Here is a 14,960-nt window from a genome sequence, read left to right as displayed (position 1 = left end):
AGGAGCAAATCAGTGAGGTCACACCGACCAAACTGGCAGCAATCAGCAAGAAGAGCTGACAGTCACTGTAATCAACTTAACTGCAGGGACTTTTTTTCTGTTGTAAACAGAACAAAAGTTGTAAATAGGCAAGAGTTATAGAGAGCAGCCAGACCAGTTAAATAAGCACAGTAGAAAAAGACAGTGTAGGGGCTCTTCACACTTCGGCAGTCTTTGAAAGTGACCGTAAAACAGCACAGTTCAGCCAATACCTGATGTTTACAAATGATGTCCCTGAGTCCATTAGAAAAGGATAAATGTGTTCTATATATATAGTAAAACCTGCTTATCTGGATTTATTTGTCTCAAGAACTTGACTGTCCAGTAGAGTGAGACTCTATAGATGGGAGCAATCAAGAAAGCATCCTACAGCCCAAGTACTGAAGCTCAGGCACTTAACCACTCAGAGCTGTTTGTTTGATAGACAGCATCAGCAAGGGGTGACGGCTAACGGAATGCTAGAGAAGGGAGATGAGAATAAATGGATGGTCCCATTATCAACCCAAGCTAGAAACCTCATAGTTAACCTATGAGGTTAATAGAAAAGACTCTGCCATTTTCCTCGCCACAACACACCACACCCCAAAGATCAACAGTCAAATCCTACCAATCCTACCTGCTTAACTTCTGTATGTCCCCTGCACACACTTTCCTCTTTACTCTCACTTCTACTGTTTTAGTTTAAATCCTCATCAATTCTCACATGGAATATCAGTTAAGGTCTCCCAACAGGTTTCCCTGACTCAATCACACAATGTCACACAGCTAAACAGCAGCTGTGTAGAAATTCTAACCAGATCTACCTATTACTCTGGAGCCCAAGTGACTCTAGAGTGAGGGGAGGTGGGAGGAGTGAGAGAGGTAAGTGAGATGAGGTTATTTACTGAGAAGAGGCAAAAAAAAAAAAATCAATTAGCTGATATTAGCATACATGTTAATCATAGGAGCACGTCTATCAATTAGGCAGTGCTGCATATAGATTTTTCTATCTAATTCAGTTGTATCAGTAAGTCTGTTTACCAATACTTCTAAAGAGAGGTTCTAGCATAAGTTTGTACTTTTTTTTTCAGGGAGAGAATATGGAAAACATAAATCTGCAGTGAAATCAGTTATGAAATATTAAACCTCTGCTTCTCAGGAGTGACACTAATCATGGTCTGGAAGGCGGCTGATCACATTTTAAAACACCCCTTAAATCAGTGATGTAGAAACTGCAGTCTAAGGACTGCCCAGGCAACTTGTCAACAACCCGAAAGGATGCGCCTGATTTGCAAGATATACATACAGCGCCTCACTGTGTAAAATCAAATGTAATTAAAATGAATATGGTTTGACTCATACCTGTTCGTTTCTTAATGAAACTGGGATGAATTTTGTTTATTAGCTGAGGAGAGGGCTGAAAGACAGAAAAGTGTCCCTCGCCCTCTACTCTGGTCTAGAACAATTATCGTTTAAAATTTTTACTGAAATTCTTTGCTCATGTCTAAGGGGTTTCCTGGGAAGGGACTTGTTCATTTTTGTATCCCTAGCATTTAACATAGGTTAACATGGCACGTATTTAATGACCCAATAAATCTTTGTTGAGACCAAAACAAGATTGGGTCTCCAATGGAGAGTTTTAGTCCCGACTACAGAGCTTATGAAACGTGTAGATGCCTGAGAAATAACCCTGATCCAGAAGTGTCAGGGATGAGGCCCAGGCATCTTTAAGTATAAAAAGTCTCACATTTATTTGGATATTCTTTGGCCAAGAATAAGAACAGCTGGTCTAGTGAGTAGTAGGCCCACTCACTCAATTGGGGTGGCCAAAAATAGAGTTCTCTTACTTTTCATAGCTTTACTTAAATTTTTATTTTTTTAATTTGGATCACTGCAGAAAGGCTACTTAAGCTGGGTCAACTTTCACATGTAGGTCACAGTAGATATTTATCCTATTTGTACTTTTTTAACACATAAAGTTATTCTGAAAGAGAAAATTCTGGGAGCAGTTTATTCCCTCTCAAACCCAGTACATTCTAAAAAAGGTCTCTGATTCCAAAATAAACTGAAGCTACCGTCACATATAAAGTCATCACATCCAGTTGGCAAAGGATTAAAGGTCTCTTTTGGAGTTTCTATTCGGCAAAAATCAAGAGATTGGTTTTAAAAGATACCTTTTGAGGAAGAGAAAGTCTTATTAAAAAAAAATTACCTTTCTCTCCAATGATGTAAAAAAAAAAAAAACCCTTTGAGATAATTTGCAACTAAACAAGCAACTTGAAGTGAAAAGGAAAATCCAAACTCATTTTAAAAACACCTCATACGTATTTTTTCTTTTAACTTCGTGTTTAAAAAAATATGTATTATTTTTCGAAAAGCTGACAAAAGCTAGCATATACCCTCCTCAGCTTAACAGTCTTCCAAAGAGCACATCCAACTGCTATAAAACGCAAAAATGGATATTTAATTCAAGAGCTATATAACGTCTAGCTACCTTTTCCCTGCTGTTTCACAGCATTTCATTATTTTGTTTAATAAGTTCATCTCCTCAAGAATTTTCTCTTCACCTCATATTATTAAAAGTAATAAGTTTTTCTGGACCGGGGGTTTCCCAACAGAAAAAGCAATTTATGTGTGTCCTTCAATAATGACAGGAAAAGATTATTTCCCATTATATTGCATACTTTTCATATCACCACCACAGCTTATCATTCAATAAATGTTACTCTGCAATTCTTTCCATTCCTGAAGGAAGTTTAATTTCTGCATTAACCTGTTTTCGCTGGCCAACGCCTTACCAGAAAGCCTCTGTGTTGCAGTAGAATTAGTTCGTTAAAGAACCCATTTAGGAATCTCTTGTCAGTGATAAAATTGTCTTCGGTTAATAAAAGGACATAAAGGAAGTTTACATCTTGATCACACATACTTACTCCCACACTCACACTCACTATGTTAATCGCACATTTTTCTCCATGAATGTGTTCTTTTGTGATGAAGGTAAATTAAACATTTATCTTAATAAAGGTAACTCATTCACACCTTCTGCATACAAAGACAGTTATCGAGGCTGCAACTAGCATTATAAATAACATTATATTTACTCTGAAGAAAGACTTGCTGACAATAATGTACCTTGTTTCCAGTTTTCCAGAAGAAATCTCTAATGGCCCGTAGCATTACGATAGCTACTGGGAAGGTGGCATTTACTGTTTCTTTACCAGTAGAAGTCTTAATAAAATCTGATCCTAAAACACAAGGAAAAAAAACTCTACATTAATTTAAAAACTTATTTCCTTTTCACAATTTTGAGTCAGTGGAAGAAATGAGTTGTGTAAATTTTTTTTCCTGAGGAACACAACTTTATTTTTCATTAATTATTTGAAAAACTTGAAAAAAAAAATCTGTCCATACTTTTTCTTCCCCTTATAATAAGATGAATTAAATTAAACACCAAATGGATTCTTACAGACCCCTGGGGCTACTGCCTCCATATTTCCATATCACCAATTAAAATCAAGTTGGTTTATTTAATGCATAACTGAGATGAATAAAAACAATTTTATTCCCTGTGCTTCACATCATATAACACTTCACTACAAAACTGAGTGCCAACTCATTTTTCCCTCATTTCCTTATGTTTGATAGAAAGTACACAGTACAGCTGTGATGGTACAAGAAGAATCACTATTCGCTGATTTCTACTGTGTTGTTTGTTAATAAAAGCACTGTCTTCCATCCAGATCAGGATGAACAACACTTGCAAATATCTTAAACAATTGTCTATCTCTCAAATTCTCTTAAACTTATTGATATAGTTTATCAGAATAACACAAGAAGACAAACGATGATAATAAAGATTAATGGAGTGTGATGCACCGTGCACTATTCTAGGTGCTCTTAAAGTATGAACTCAGTCAATCTTCGTGATGACTTGTAAAAGTTAAGTACTAATATGATCCCCAGTTTTAAAGAGGAAATTGAAGCACAGAAAAGTTAAGTACCTTGCTTGAGTTTACTTAGTTAGCAGAGGAGGTAGAATTCTAACCATATCCGTAGCCCACTGAATCTCTGGCCTCATATGTAAAGCTAATCTCTGAGATTCTCCCAAGGTCCATCGAAGAAGCAGTGGATGGAAGTGGAGAAGTGGCCAAAACTTTCCCCTCTAGTTTCAATTGGAAATGATACTTCCATGACTATTCTGTAGATTGAAAGTTTCAAATTGATACACCTGTGGTAAGTGCACTCTGTGTAAAGCACAGTGAAAAATATAAAAACAAATAATTCAAACCTTTGCCCTCAAAAGCATATACATTCTACATGCAAGTGGAGATGAAACATAATCCCGGGTAATCACCTGATGATCTAGAAGTCATGAGCTCTGGTTTCTAGCTCTGGCTATGATATTTACCTTGCAAATTCCATTTCCTAACCTTTCTCATTTGTAAAATAGATCTGAAAGTTCTTACTGGCTTCATACTGTTACTCAAGGAATCAGAAAAGACAATCTATTGGAAAGCACTCTAAAAACTTTCAAGTGTTATACAAATAAAAATGGAGTAAGGACCTAGCTAGTGTTGCAATCTGTATAAATATCACAGGAATTCTGATATATCAAACAGGTTATTGCAAAAGGTCTTCTCTTTTGGTCTGTAGGCAGGCCCACTGGGACAAATGGAAGACATATCTGTCATGCATGCATTCATTCGACAAATATTTACTCAGTGCTTACTATTTTCTAGACTGTGCTAGATGTTAGGAATAGACCACTAAAGAAAACAAAGTTCCTGCCCTTGTGAAAATTTCTAGAAGTGAAAGACAATGAACAAATAAAAATATAACAAAAGCCAGGTGAAGATAAGTACTGTGAAGTAAAATAATGCAAAGTAATGAGATACAGAGTGGTGGATTTGGGGAGGGGTAGCTATATTTAAACAGAGGCCTCATAAAGGCATCTCCGATGTGCGAAATTCAGAGACTGAATGATGAGAATCTGTGAAAAGAGCATCACAAGCAGGGAAACAGGAAGGGAAAAGCCCTGAAGTGGGCATGTGCGAAGTAGATGAATGAATGAATGAATGAATGAATGGAGTGGGACTATAGAACTGATACCTGAGACCTACAACATCAGAAGACAATCAAAGAGAGGAGATTAAAGCCTCCAAATAGATGTAAGAAGGTGACGGTAACATCTTAAAAGAATTCATAATGAGACCAAGATGTGTTTTCTATTCTGTGACACTGTGTTTGAATTCACTAGAAGGCTTTTGGGTAAAACACTGGATATCATCTAAATTCTTTTAAGCATCTTGGAAGAGAAGATTATTAATATAAAATACAAAGACCACATCTGCAGGCCTAAAAAAAGTATGGTCACTTAAAAAGGGTACCATCAAAGTTAACCAAAAGAGCCAACCTCCCCTGGAAGAATTTGGAGGCAGCGTAAAAGAGGACACTCTTCTCCTAACATGTTTGCAACAGTAGCCAGAAGCAGTAACAGTGCTTACATATCATTGCCTGTCTGTCCCCTTTCTTGAGTGTATTGTAAGCACCTCTGAGAGCAGGTGCTATATCTTCCTTATGCAAGTCCCCAGAGTATGATAAACATGAGAAAGCTGAATAAACAGCCACCACTACCAAGAAAAAACAAACTACAATATTTTCCAACTTTAATTGTCAAGTGGGGAAGGGAAGAAAGATTGGGGTTTCATTCCAGACCTAGTAACAAAACCAGGCAGGTGGCTTAGGGGGGAATGTTGTTTTATTTATTTATTTTTAAACAAACTTTAAATTTTCAAACAGATTTAGGTCTACAGAAACATTGTGAAGCCAGTACAGAGTTTCCATATACCTTATACCCAGTTTATCCTATTATTAACAACATATTAGTATAAGTTTGTTACAATTAATGAATTGATATTGATATATTATTATTAACCAAAATCCATACTGTAGATTTCCTTAGTTTACTCAGAATCCAATCTCATCCAGGATACTATAGATTTGTCATGTCTCCGTAGGCTTCTCTTGGCCATGACAGTTTCTTACTTTCCTTATTTTGATGATCTTAACAGTTTTGAGGAGTACTTGTCAGGTATTTCATAAAACTCCCCTCAACCGGGATTTGTCGAATGTTTTTCTCATGATTACACTGGGGTTATTGGTTTCTGAGGAAGAAGACCATAGAGGTAACGTGCCATTTTCACCACATCATATCAAGAGTACATACTATCAATGTGACTTACCACTGTTGATTTTGATCTTGAGAATTTGGTGGAAGTATTGTTTGCCAGGTTTCTCCACTATAAAATCACTCCTTTTTTCCTATTTTCCATACTGTACTCTTTGAAAATAAGTCCTTATGTGTATCCTATACTTAAGGAATGAGGAGTTACAATCTACCTCCTTCAGCGGGAGAATATCTACATAAATTATTTGGAGTTTTTTTCACATGTAAGATGTCTCTCCATTCATTCATTCATTTACAATCATTTATTTATATCAGTGCAACTAAAAGATATTTATTTTATGCATGGGTTTATAATCCAATATTTATTATGTTGTTCAGATGGTTCTAGCTTTGGCCACTGGGAGCTTTTCAGTTGCATCCTATATTCCTTTGACACGTCCCCATCACGTGGTCTTTTTGCTTTCAAAGCACTTACTTTCTGTTATCACCAAATGCTCCAGGCTCACCTTGTATGTTTTCTGCCCCAATCCTAAAATAAGCCATTTCTCCAAAGAGCCCTGGTTCCTTTTATTGGAGAATGATATTAGCTATCAAGATCTTGGTGCTAGATGTACTCATTGCTACTGTAGGGTTCTTGGTTTTAGGCCATTTCAGCTGGCTGAGCAAAAAAAAAAAGTGTGAATACTAACACATTTATAGATACATATCAATAATTCCATATGTAACTATCTAATCTACATTAAACTAAACACATGTTACAATGATGTCTCCAGCTCTTGACCCATTAACCACATGGATCATTCTAGCCCCCTCCCTTGCTAATCTGTAAACTCTCCTTCCAACAGTGAGACATCTGGCACCTGCCATCCATTTATCTGATTGTTCACATCCAGTAACCATGTATAATCAGTGGAAACAACTTTATTAACCCCAGTACAGTGCTAATGTGCAGTTTCTTTGCCTTTAGCTTTATAGATTACGCTCATTTATAAAGTTACTTAGGTCAGCATCTTTTTCTCCTACCTCCTTCAGTGAGGTTGTTTCACACATTTGTAGTACAGTCAGATTCTTTGGCCACTGTCTGCATTCTATCTTGGAATTCCCAGATCTCTTAAATGATTTTTTTTCATGAGCATACACCAAGGTTCACTTCGTGAAACTCCTAGTGGTTTTAACAAAAGTATCATGTCATGTACCCATCATTACAGTATCATATGGAATACTTTCAGCAGTCTAAAAAAAAAAATCGCCTTTGCTTCACATTTTACTTCTCCCTCCAGTGATCTTTTTACGATCTCAATAATCTGCCTTTTCCAGAATCATACAGCTTTTCAGACTGGCTTCATTCACTGCACAATACGCATTTAAGGTTCACTCATGTCTTTTCATGGTTTCATAGTTCATTTCTTTTTATTGCTGAATAATATTCCATTATACGGATGTACCACAGTTTGTATATCCATTCACCCCTTAACGATATCTTGGTTGCTTCCAGTTTTGGGCTATATACAATCATATGAAGGTTTTCGTATGGACATAAGTTTTCAAATTAGTTGAGTAAATACCTATGGAGCAACTGCTAAATTGTATGGAAAGACCATATTTAGCTTCACATATTTTGATACTCTGTTGTTAGGTGCACATATGTTTAGGATTATTATGTCTTCTTGGTGAAATGACCCTTTTATTATTGCGTAATGCCCTTCTTTATCCCTGATAATGTTCCATTTTCTGATGTCTGCTTTGCCTTAAATAAGTATAGCTACTTCTGTTATACTTAGATTACTGTTACCATAGTATATATTTCTCCATCCCTTTACTTTGAATCTGCTAAGTCTTTATATTTAAAGTGGAATTCTTATATACAACATACTGTACGGTGTTGTTTTTGTGACAATCTTTTTTAAATTGATGTATTTAGACCAATAATATTTGTTATTATTGATTTAGTTAGATTAATATCTACAATGTTTATAACCTTTCTATTTGTTGTGTTTTTCTTCTTCATTATGTTTTTATACCTCTTTTTCTGCCTTCTATGCTTTAATTGAACATTTTATATGATCCCATTTTATGTCCTCTCAGTATATCAATTACATTTATTTTGTACATTTTTTAGTGGTTGCTCTAGAGTTTTCAATATAAATTTTTAAGTAATTTAAGTCTGCCTTCAAATAATACTATTTCAAATAATAATACTACCACACAGGTACTGCAGGTATCTTTTAACATGAGTCCCAATTCTTCCTGCTTGTCCTTTATAACATTGCTGTCATTCATTTCACTTATCCATATGGTGCAATTACTCAATACATTGTTATCATTATTACTTTAAACAGTTATCAATTGAGAAGGAAAAATTATTTTTATTCTTCATTTATTTTCTCTTTGACATTCTTCTTTTATACAGATCAGAGTGCCTAACTTATATCATTTTCCTACTCCCTAAAGAATATCTTTTAACATTTCTTACAGGGCACATGTGCTGGCAATGAATTCCCTTAGCTTTTGTACGTGTGAGCTCCCTCACTTTTAAAGGATAACCTCACTGGACATGAATTTCTAGATTGGTGAGTTTTTTTCTCTTAACATTTTAAGTATTTCACTCTATTTTCTTGTTGTTGACATAGTTTCTAATGAGACCATTGTAATTATTTCCTTTTTCTTCTATAGGTAAGGTATTTTCTTTGTTTTGTTTTGTTTTTCCTTCAAGATTTTCTATTTGTTTTTGGCCTTCTTCAGTTTGAATATGATATATCTGGGTGCAATTTTTTTGATATTTATTTTGCTAGGTGTTCTCTGAACTTCCAAGATCTGTGGTTTAGTATTTGTCATTAATTTTGGAAAATTCTCAGCCATTATTACTTCAAATATGTTGTCTGCTCCATTTTCTTTTTCTTCGTCTCATATTCCAATTTCACATATGTAACACCTTTTAAAATCGTCTCACAATTTTTGGATGTTCTGCTCTGTTTTGTTTTGTTTTTTCAGCCTTTTTTTCTCTTTATATTTCAGTTTAGAAAGTTTCTTTTGACCTATCTTCATGGTCATTGGTTCTTCCCACAGTCCACTGATGAGGCCCATCGACTAATGGGCTCAATCCAGTCTACTGATGACTCCATAAGGGATACTTCATTTCTGTTTCAGTGTTTTTGATTTCTAGCATTTCCTTTTAATTAATTCTTAGAGTTTTCATTGCTTTGCTTACATTATCTATCATTCTTTCATGCTGTCTGCTTTTACCATTAGAGCATGAACAAACTAGTCATACCTATTTTAAATTTCTCTGTTAATAACAACATCTCTGTTATATCTGAATCTGGTTCTGATACTTGTTTTCTCTCTACAGATTGTGTTTTTTTCTTGCCTGTTAGCATCTCTTGCAATTTTTGATGAAAGCCAGACATGATATATTGGATAATAGGATATAACTATTATATTAACAAAATTTTAGTGTGAGATTTTATGTTAATCTGGCTAGGAGTTGGGTTGTACTTAATGTCTGCTGTAGCCACAGGTATCAGAGTCTCCAAATCCTATAGTATCTTTGGGTTTTTTTCTCCTCTGCTTACTTTGGGCTTCTTAAATATTCCTCCTCCACATCTTTTAGCTCTGTTAGCTGTAATTCACAGGGTTATTGTAATCCTGTTGGTGTTGTGGTAATGTATGGGGGAGAGGAAGTATTTTATAATCTTGTAATTAAATTTCAGTCTTTTAGTGGGCCTATGTCCCTGGGCTGTAACCTTCACAAGTGTGTCTTAGCTTTTCTTCCTAGTTTGGTGAGGTAGGAAAATTAGAAGGGAAATGCCCTCCTAGGTAGGATAAGACTCTAGTAAAGTTTTCTGTTCTGAAGAGAAGGCCTTTGTTAAGGAGAACTCTCTGGGTATATTTCATAATGATTATCTTCCCCTTTTCCTACCAGAGCCAAGAGAGGATCTTTCTTGGCTCTTCGCCATAAGAACCTGAGGTTTCTGGAGATAAAACCACAAAGTATTGGGCCACATTCAGCATCCAACAATTTGTAAAAATTACCATTTAAGTGTTCCTACTAGTTTATGGCTCTAGCAAGTAAGCAGATCTTGGTTGTGACTCTCATAACTTGCCCTTCTCTCCAGATTTCAAAGTGGCAGTTTGCTCTGCAACCTAAATCTTTTGATGGGTCTTAGAAAAGTCATTGATTTTCAGTTTATTCAGATTTTTCTTGTTCTAAATGATAGAAATGACAATTTCCAAGCGCTTCACGTGTCAAAGCTAAAACCAGAAGTCCTTAAATATTAAGGCCAACCTTAATTATCTAGAAATCAGGTATAGATGGAGATACAAATTTTATATGGTGTTTAAGGTGTTTTAAACATGCCAAGTAACTATTACAGTTAACAAGAACTGGAAAGATTCAGAGATTCATTTTAGCTAGAATGATAAAGCACAGGTAGAATTTGATATAGATCTTGAAAGAGAAATAAAATGTAAAGAAGAGGGCAGATGGAAGAACACCAGCATTAGAAGAAACACCGAAAGCACAGAAAATATAAGATGCTTCCAAATAATAATAAGTGAATCCATCTTAGGAATCACTGTGAGGGCCGGGGATATTCGGGGTGTGTATCAATGTGTACTTTAGAACATGTGACTGTAAAAGTCCCTTGGAAAACATGAGGTCTGACCACCTGAAATCAGTGTTTAAGATGCTAAATTTGGTGTCTGTTTTGGATAGGTTGAGGAAAGACAATGAAGAATCAGAGACCATAAAAGATTAAAATAGCATTGCAGGCATGCAGACACCACTGGCTACTTTTTTTTAAAAAAGGAATAAGCCCTAGATTTAATTACACCAAATACTTTAGAAAGTACAGTAGTATTTTACTACTGCCAAAAGAACAATGGATTTTCCAATGAGACTAAGTAGGCACATACTTTTGCTTTACTTCTTATTTTAATATTGCTTCCCTTGTCCCTCTGCTAAAACAAAATTACCTTAGAGAAATAAAGGCTAGATTTTGAATATCCAACACCACAGAGCACCATAGACTCTCCTCAGAGCTTATGTAAATCCAACATTAACCAAGCTCCCCTCTGCTCAGCTTGGGGGGGAGGAAAAAAACCTTATGAGAAAATATCTTACAATTAAAATAGCTATCCACATAAATGTTCTTTCATCAGGGCCTACAATTTCAATGAAATGACTAACCTAGGAGATGAAAGGCCTGAAAAGTCAAAAGTAACACATTAAATAGACTAGTATTCAACTGTGATTAGCTAAAATTAAAATTAATAATAAATTTACAGTATTATATTAAATTGTATTCTTTTTATTTTCCTAATTTGAAATCTCTAACACAATACCTTTTTTGTGGTCTAAAGCAACTCAAAGTTTTTCTAAGGCCTATAATTACAAGTCTCCATGGTACAGTTTCATTAAAAACTTTCATTAAACAACAGCTGCCCTTGTATATGGTCTTCTAATCAATTTGGTCAAACAGAATGACTTCTAATCAGCTGTTGATAAAAATAGAAGATGAAATTTTAATTCTAATAGATTAACCACAAACTCAAGACAGTCTTCAAAATCCATCTAGCTCTATTCTCCAGTGGATTTAATGACTATTCAGCAACTCATTACTAAATAGAACAAGATGAACATTTTCCAGTTCATTAAAGAAATGTACTATGTATTTTTGCATTGTCCTCATGATTCGTTACAGGGAGTCTTAATTACAAGATAATGGATAATGGTTATTAAATGCAGACTGCAGTAATGAAGCTCTATTCATTTGCGAGCCTCAGAGACTGCAAAGAGAGGAAAATAAAATTACTAGCTTCAAAAGATTAACGGATCAAATTATTATTCAATTTTGAAAATCTCATTCAGACTTCATGGAAACAAGAAGAGATTAAAAACTAGTATTAAGACCAAAGAAGTACATTTAAAAAAAAAAATATCTTAAGGCTATTACTGCATAATAAGCTTCACATGTGATTATTAGAAAAACATAGAGCTAACAATGGGAAAACATACATTTTTATTTCTTGAACAAATCTTATTTATGAGATAGGAAGTTACTAGCAGGATCTTAAAGTGAGTCTTGGTGAACATGGAAGATATACGGTACTATGCTACAAAAAACAGCACAATGGAAGGTATTATTAACATTTTATACTTCACTAATGAAAAATAGGATTAAAATCAACTGCTGCTTGAGAAAACTTGTCATTAAGTGGAATTCATGCCAATGTAAGAATAAGAGCTTCTGGGAACATTATTCATTAGCACTATGTTTTCTATCATTCTCTAAAAACTTACTGATTAAAGTTAGCAAGAGAATTCTGCATGGTAATTCTGATACTAATTTATACCTGCAATCTGCAATGGGATACTTTTTTTAAACAAATATGTACAAAAATATGAAGCCCAAATTAAAACATGTTCTTTGATACTGTATTCTTTTACTCAACACAGGCTTGAAAATAATTTGGTGCAAGTTATAAAGATCCAGTGTTGTGGTTGAAGAAATGGTCAGAGTAAAGATGGAAGCAGGAGGCTCCTGTGGAGATTATCAATATGTCGCTAATATTCAATCTGGAGACAAATTATACTACAAGGCATCCTTACATGAACCAGGGATAATAGCTAACCTTGTGAAAAGGGGGGAAATGTTTTCTAAAAGAGAGAGGAAAAAAACTAAGAAGGAAAGAAAAAAATAAAAACACCTGCTCTCTCAGTTCTTTCCTTCAGTCTGAATGGTGAGCTCTGGAAATACTTCTCAGTTAGTCCAGTCTATCCACATAAGGCAACACCACATCATAATTAAGCAGTAAGGGCATGTTCAAGCTCAATGGCAATCAGAAAGCAATCACAATCTCAGAGTTAGAAAATATCTCAAAACCCCAAGGGTATGATTAACTCTTGATAACCACATTCCTTATAGCTGCCTTCTCAATACAAATAAAAATGTGGCCATTTAAAATAATGCAAAACAGTATGATTCAAATGAAATATAAGGTAAGTATCAGAGTATATAATCCTTGGTAATTGACAGTAATGCCCCTGGAAGAATATTTTAAACAAATATGCTAACCATACAAAGATATGTGGTGGAATCGCTTGACACAAATATGAATCCTTGAATTATGTCTAATGTGCCAGAAGTTTCTTTTTACTTCTAAAACTTGGCTTATTTAAAATGTGTTTCAGAACTATTAATAATGCTAGAGATAAGTTAGCAATCAATGTAAATATCTATTTTAGAGTGGATTTAAATTGTTTAATCTTTAAAACAACTCCAAGTTTTTATTTTTTTACAAATTTGGAAAAAGCAAAGGATTATTTAACTCAAATGTTTACAAGGCCATTTTGTCAGCATTTTGGACTAAGAGTCAAACTGGGAAACAACAGAATGTCTCCTAAACCGAGCTCTGTGCCTCTTCTAATTTTTAATATTGTGTTAATAGTCCTGAAGATGTCTGCAAATATCTACGCAGAGTTAACAGTTCAGAAATGGGTTCCCCCCAAAATCATGCTGCACTTCTTAGTTCTCACCTCTCTCCCTTTCTCACTCCCTCCTTTGAGTAAGGTCATCAAGAAAAGAGAGTTAGGGGTAAGTGGGCCCTAGAAGATCTGTAATGAAAACAAAAAGTTCTGAAATTAGGTAGTGGAAATGGCTGCACAATGTTATAAATATACTAAAATCCCTTCAACTGTATACTTTCAAGGGTAAATTTTATCTTATGAGAATTGTATCTCAATTTAAAATAAAAAACAAAAGGGAATGTGTTCATTGGGGAGAAAGAGCGAGAAAAAGGAAAACGAGTAACACTAAATCTAAGGAAAATGATCAATTAGTTGACAAATCACGTATATATAATCATCTGGACTATCACTCTTTTTCCCAAATTCATGTTTTAAGGCTACTCCAAGTATGGCATCCATAATCTAGGACTCCCCTCTAATCATCATTAATGATTATAACATAACACATACCCATCGCTGGTCTAAATAGATATGGTTATTTATCGATAATGTTTCACTCTGTAGAAAAGGGTACCAAATGAACAGCTTTCATATTCAAGCATTCAACTACTTAAAGGCATTGCTTTTGAAGAAAAATACTTCAACACATTTATCATGATAGTTCTTTAAAAAAAGATTTTTAAAGAGTGGTATTAACACGGAGAATTTCATGCTGGCCAAAGAGAAAGAATTTTGATTAAAGGGCTTTTTAGAACCAGCTCAGTGTTGCCAGCTGGGAATCACTGACTGCCTTGTGCACAGTCTAGGACTATACGTCCAACACAGCAGTCACCTACCAGTGTGGCTACCGAGCACCTAAAAAGTAGTTAGTCCTAACGGGGACATGCTATAAGTACAAAACATATGCGGAGTTACAGAGACTTAGTACAAAAAATAGATACATAAAATACCTCGCTAATAATTTTATAAGGATAACATAGTAAAATGATACTGTTACTGTTGGAGGGGGCGGTGATCTGAACCCCAGCGTCATCCCAGTGCATGGGGGGAGGTAATGACGACGAAGTGCAATTCGTATTTTTCCTCGGTTCTTCCCTGCTGACACAGCAAAGAATTACAGGTCAGCAAGATTTAGAAAAAGTAAGATTTATTGAAAGTACATTTTAAAAGGAGATGGGCCATGCTAAGGAAGGCTACAGCCCTGACAGAGTACACCCCAAGGGAGGAGAGGATTTTCAGCCAAGAGAGCTGTAACAACACAGAAGTGGGAAGGTCTGTATTATACTG

The 14,960-nt window shown here is 35.1% G+C and overlaps 1 protein-coding gene across 3 annotated transcripts in view; it reads right to left on the bottom strand.

The window, feature by feature from the left end:
• The window catches only part of DERA (deoxyribose-phosphate aldolase), a 134,223-nt gene that overhangs the window by 48,841 nt on the left and 70,422 nt on the right, over positions 1-14,960 (bottom strand). For all 3 annotated transcript variants that reach the window (XM_039876444.1, XM_039876443.1, XM_039876445.1), the window contains exon 7: positions 3,151-3,263. In XM_039876444.1, coding sequence (XP_039732378.1) covers positions 3,151-3,263 — 113 coding nt within the window. The remainder of the gene's footprint in view (positions 1-3,150; positions 3,264-14,960) is intronic.

This window comes from Pteropus medius, unplaced genomic scaffold (assembly GCF_902729225.1).
Source record: "Pteropus medius unplaced genomic scaffold, Ma_sr-lr_union100, whole genome shotgun sequence".
Classification (NCBI taxonomy): Eukaryota; Metazoa; Chordata; class Mammalia; order Chiroptera; family Pteropodidae; genus Pteropus; species Pteropus medius.
Note: the sequence above shows the minus strand (reverse complement) of the source record. Positions and strands in the feature narration are given on the sequence as shown.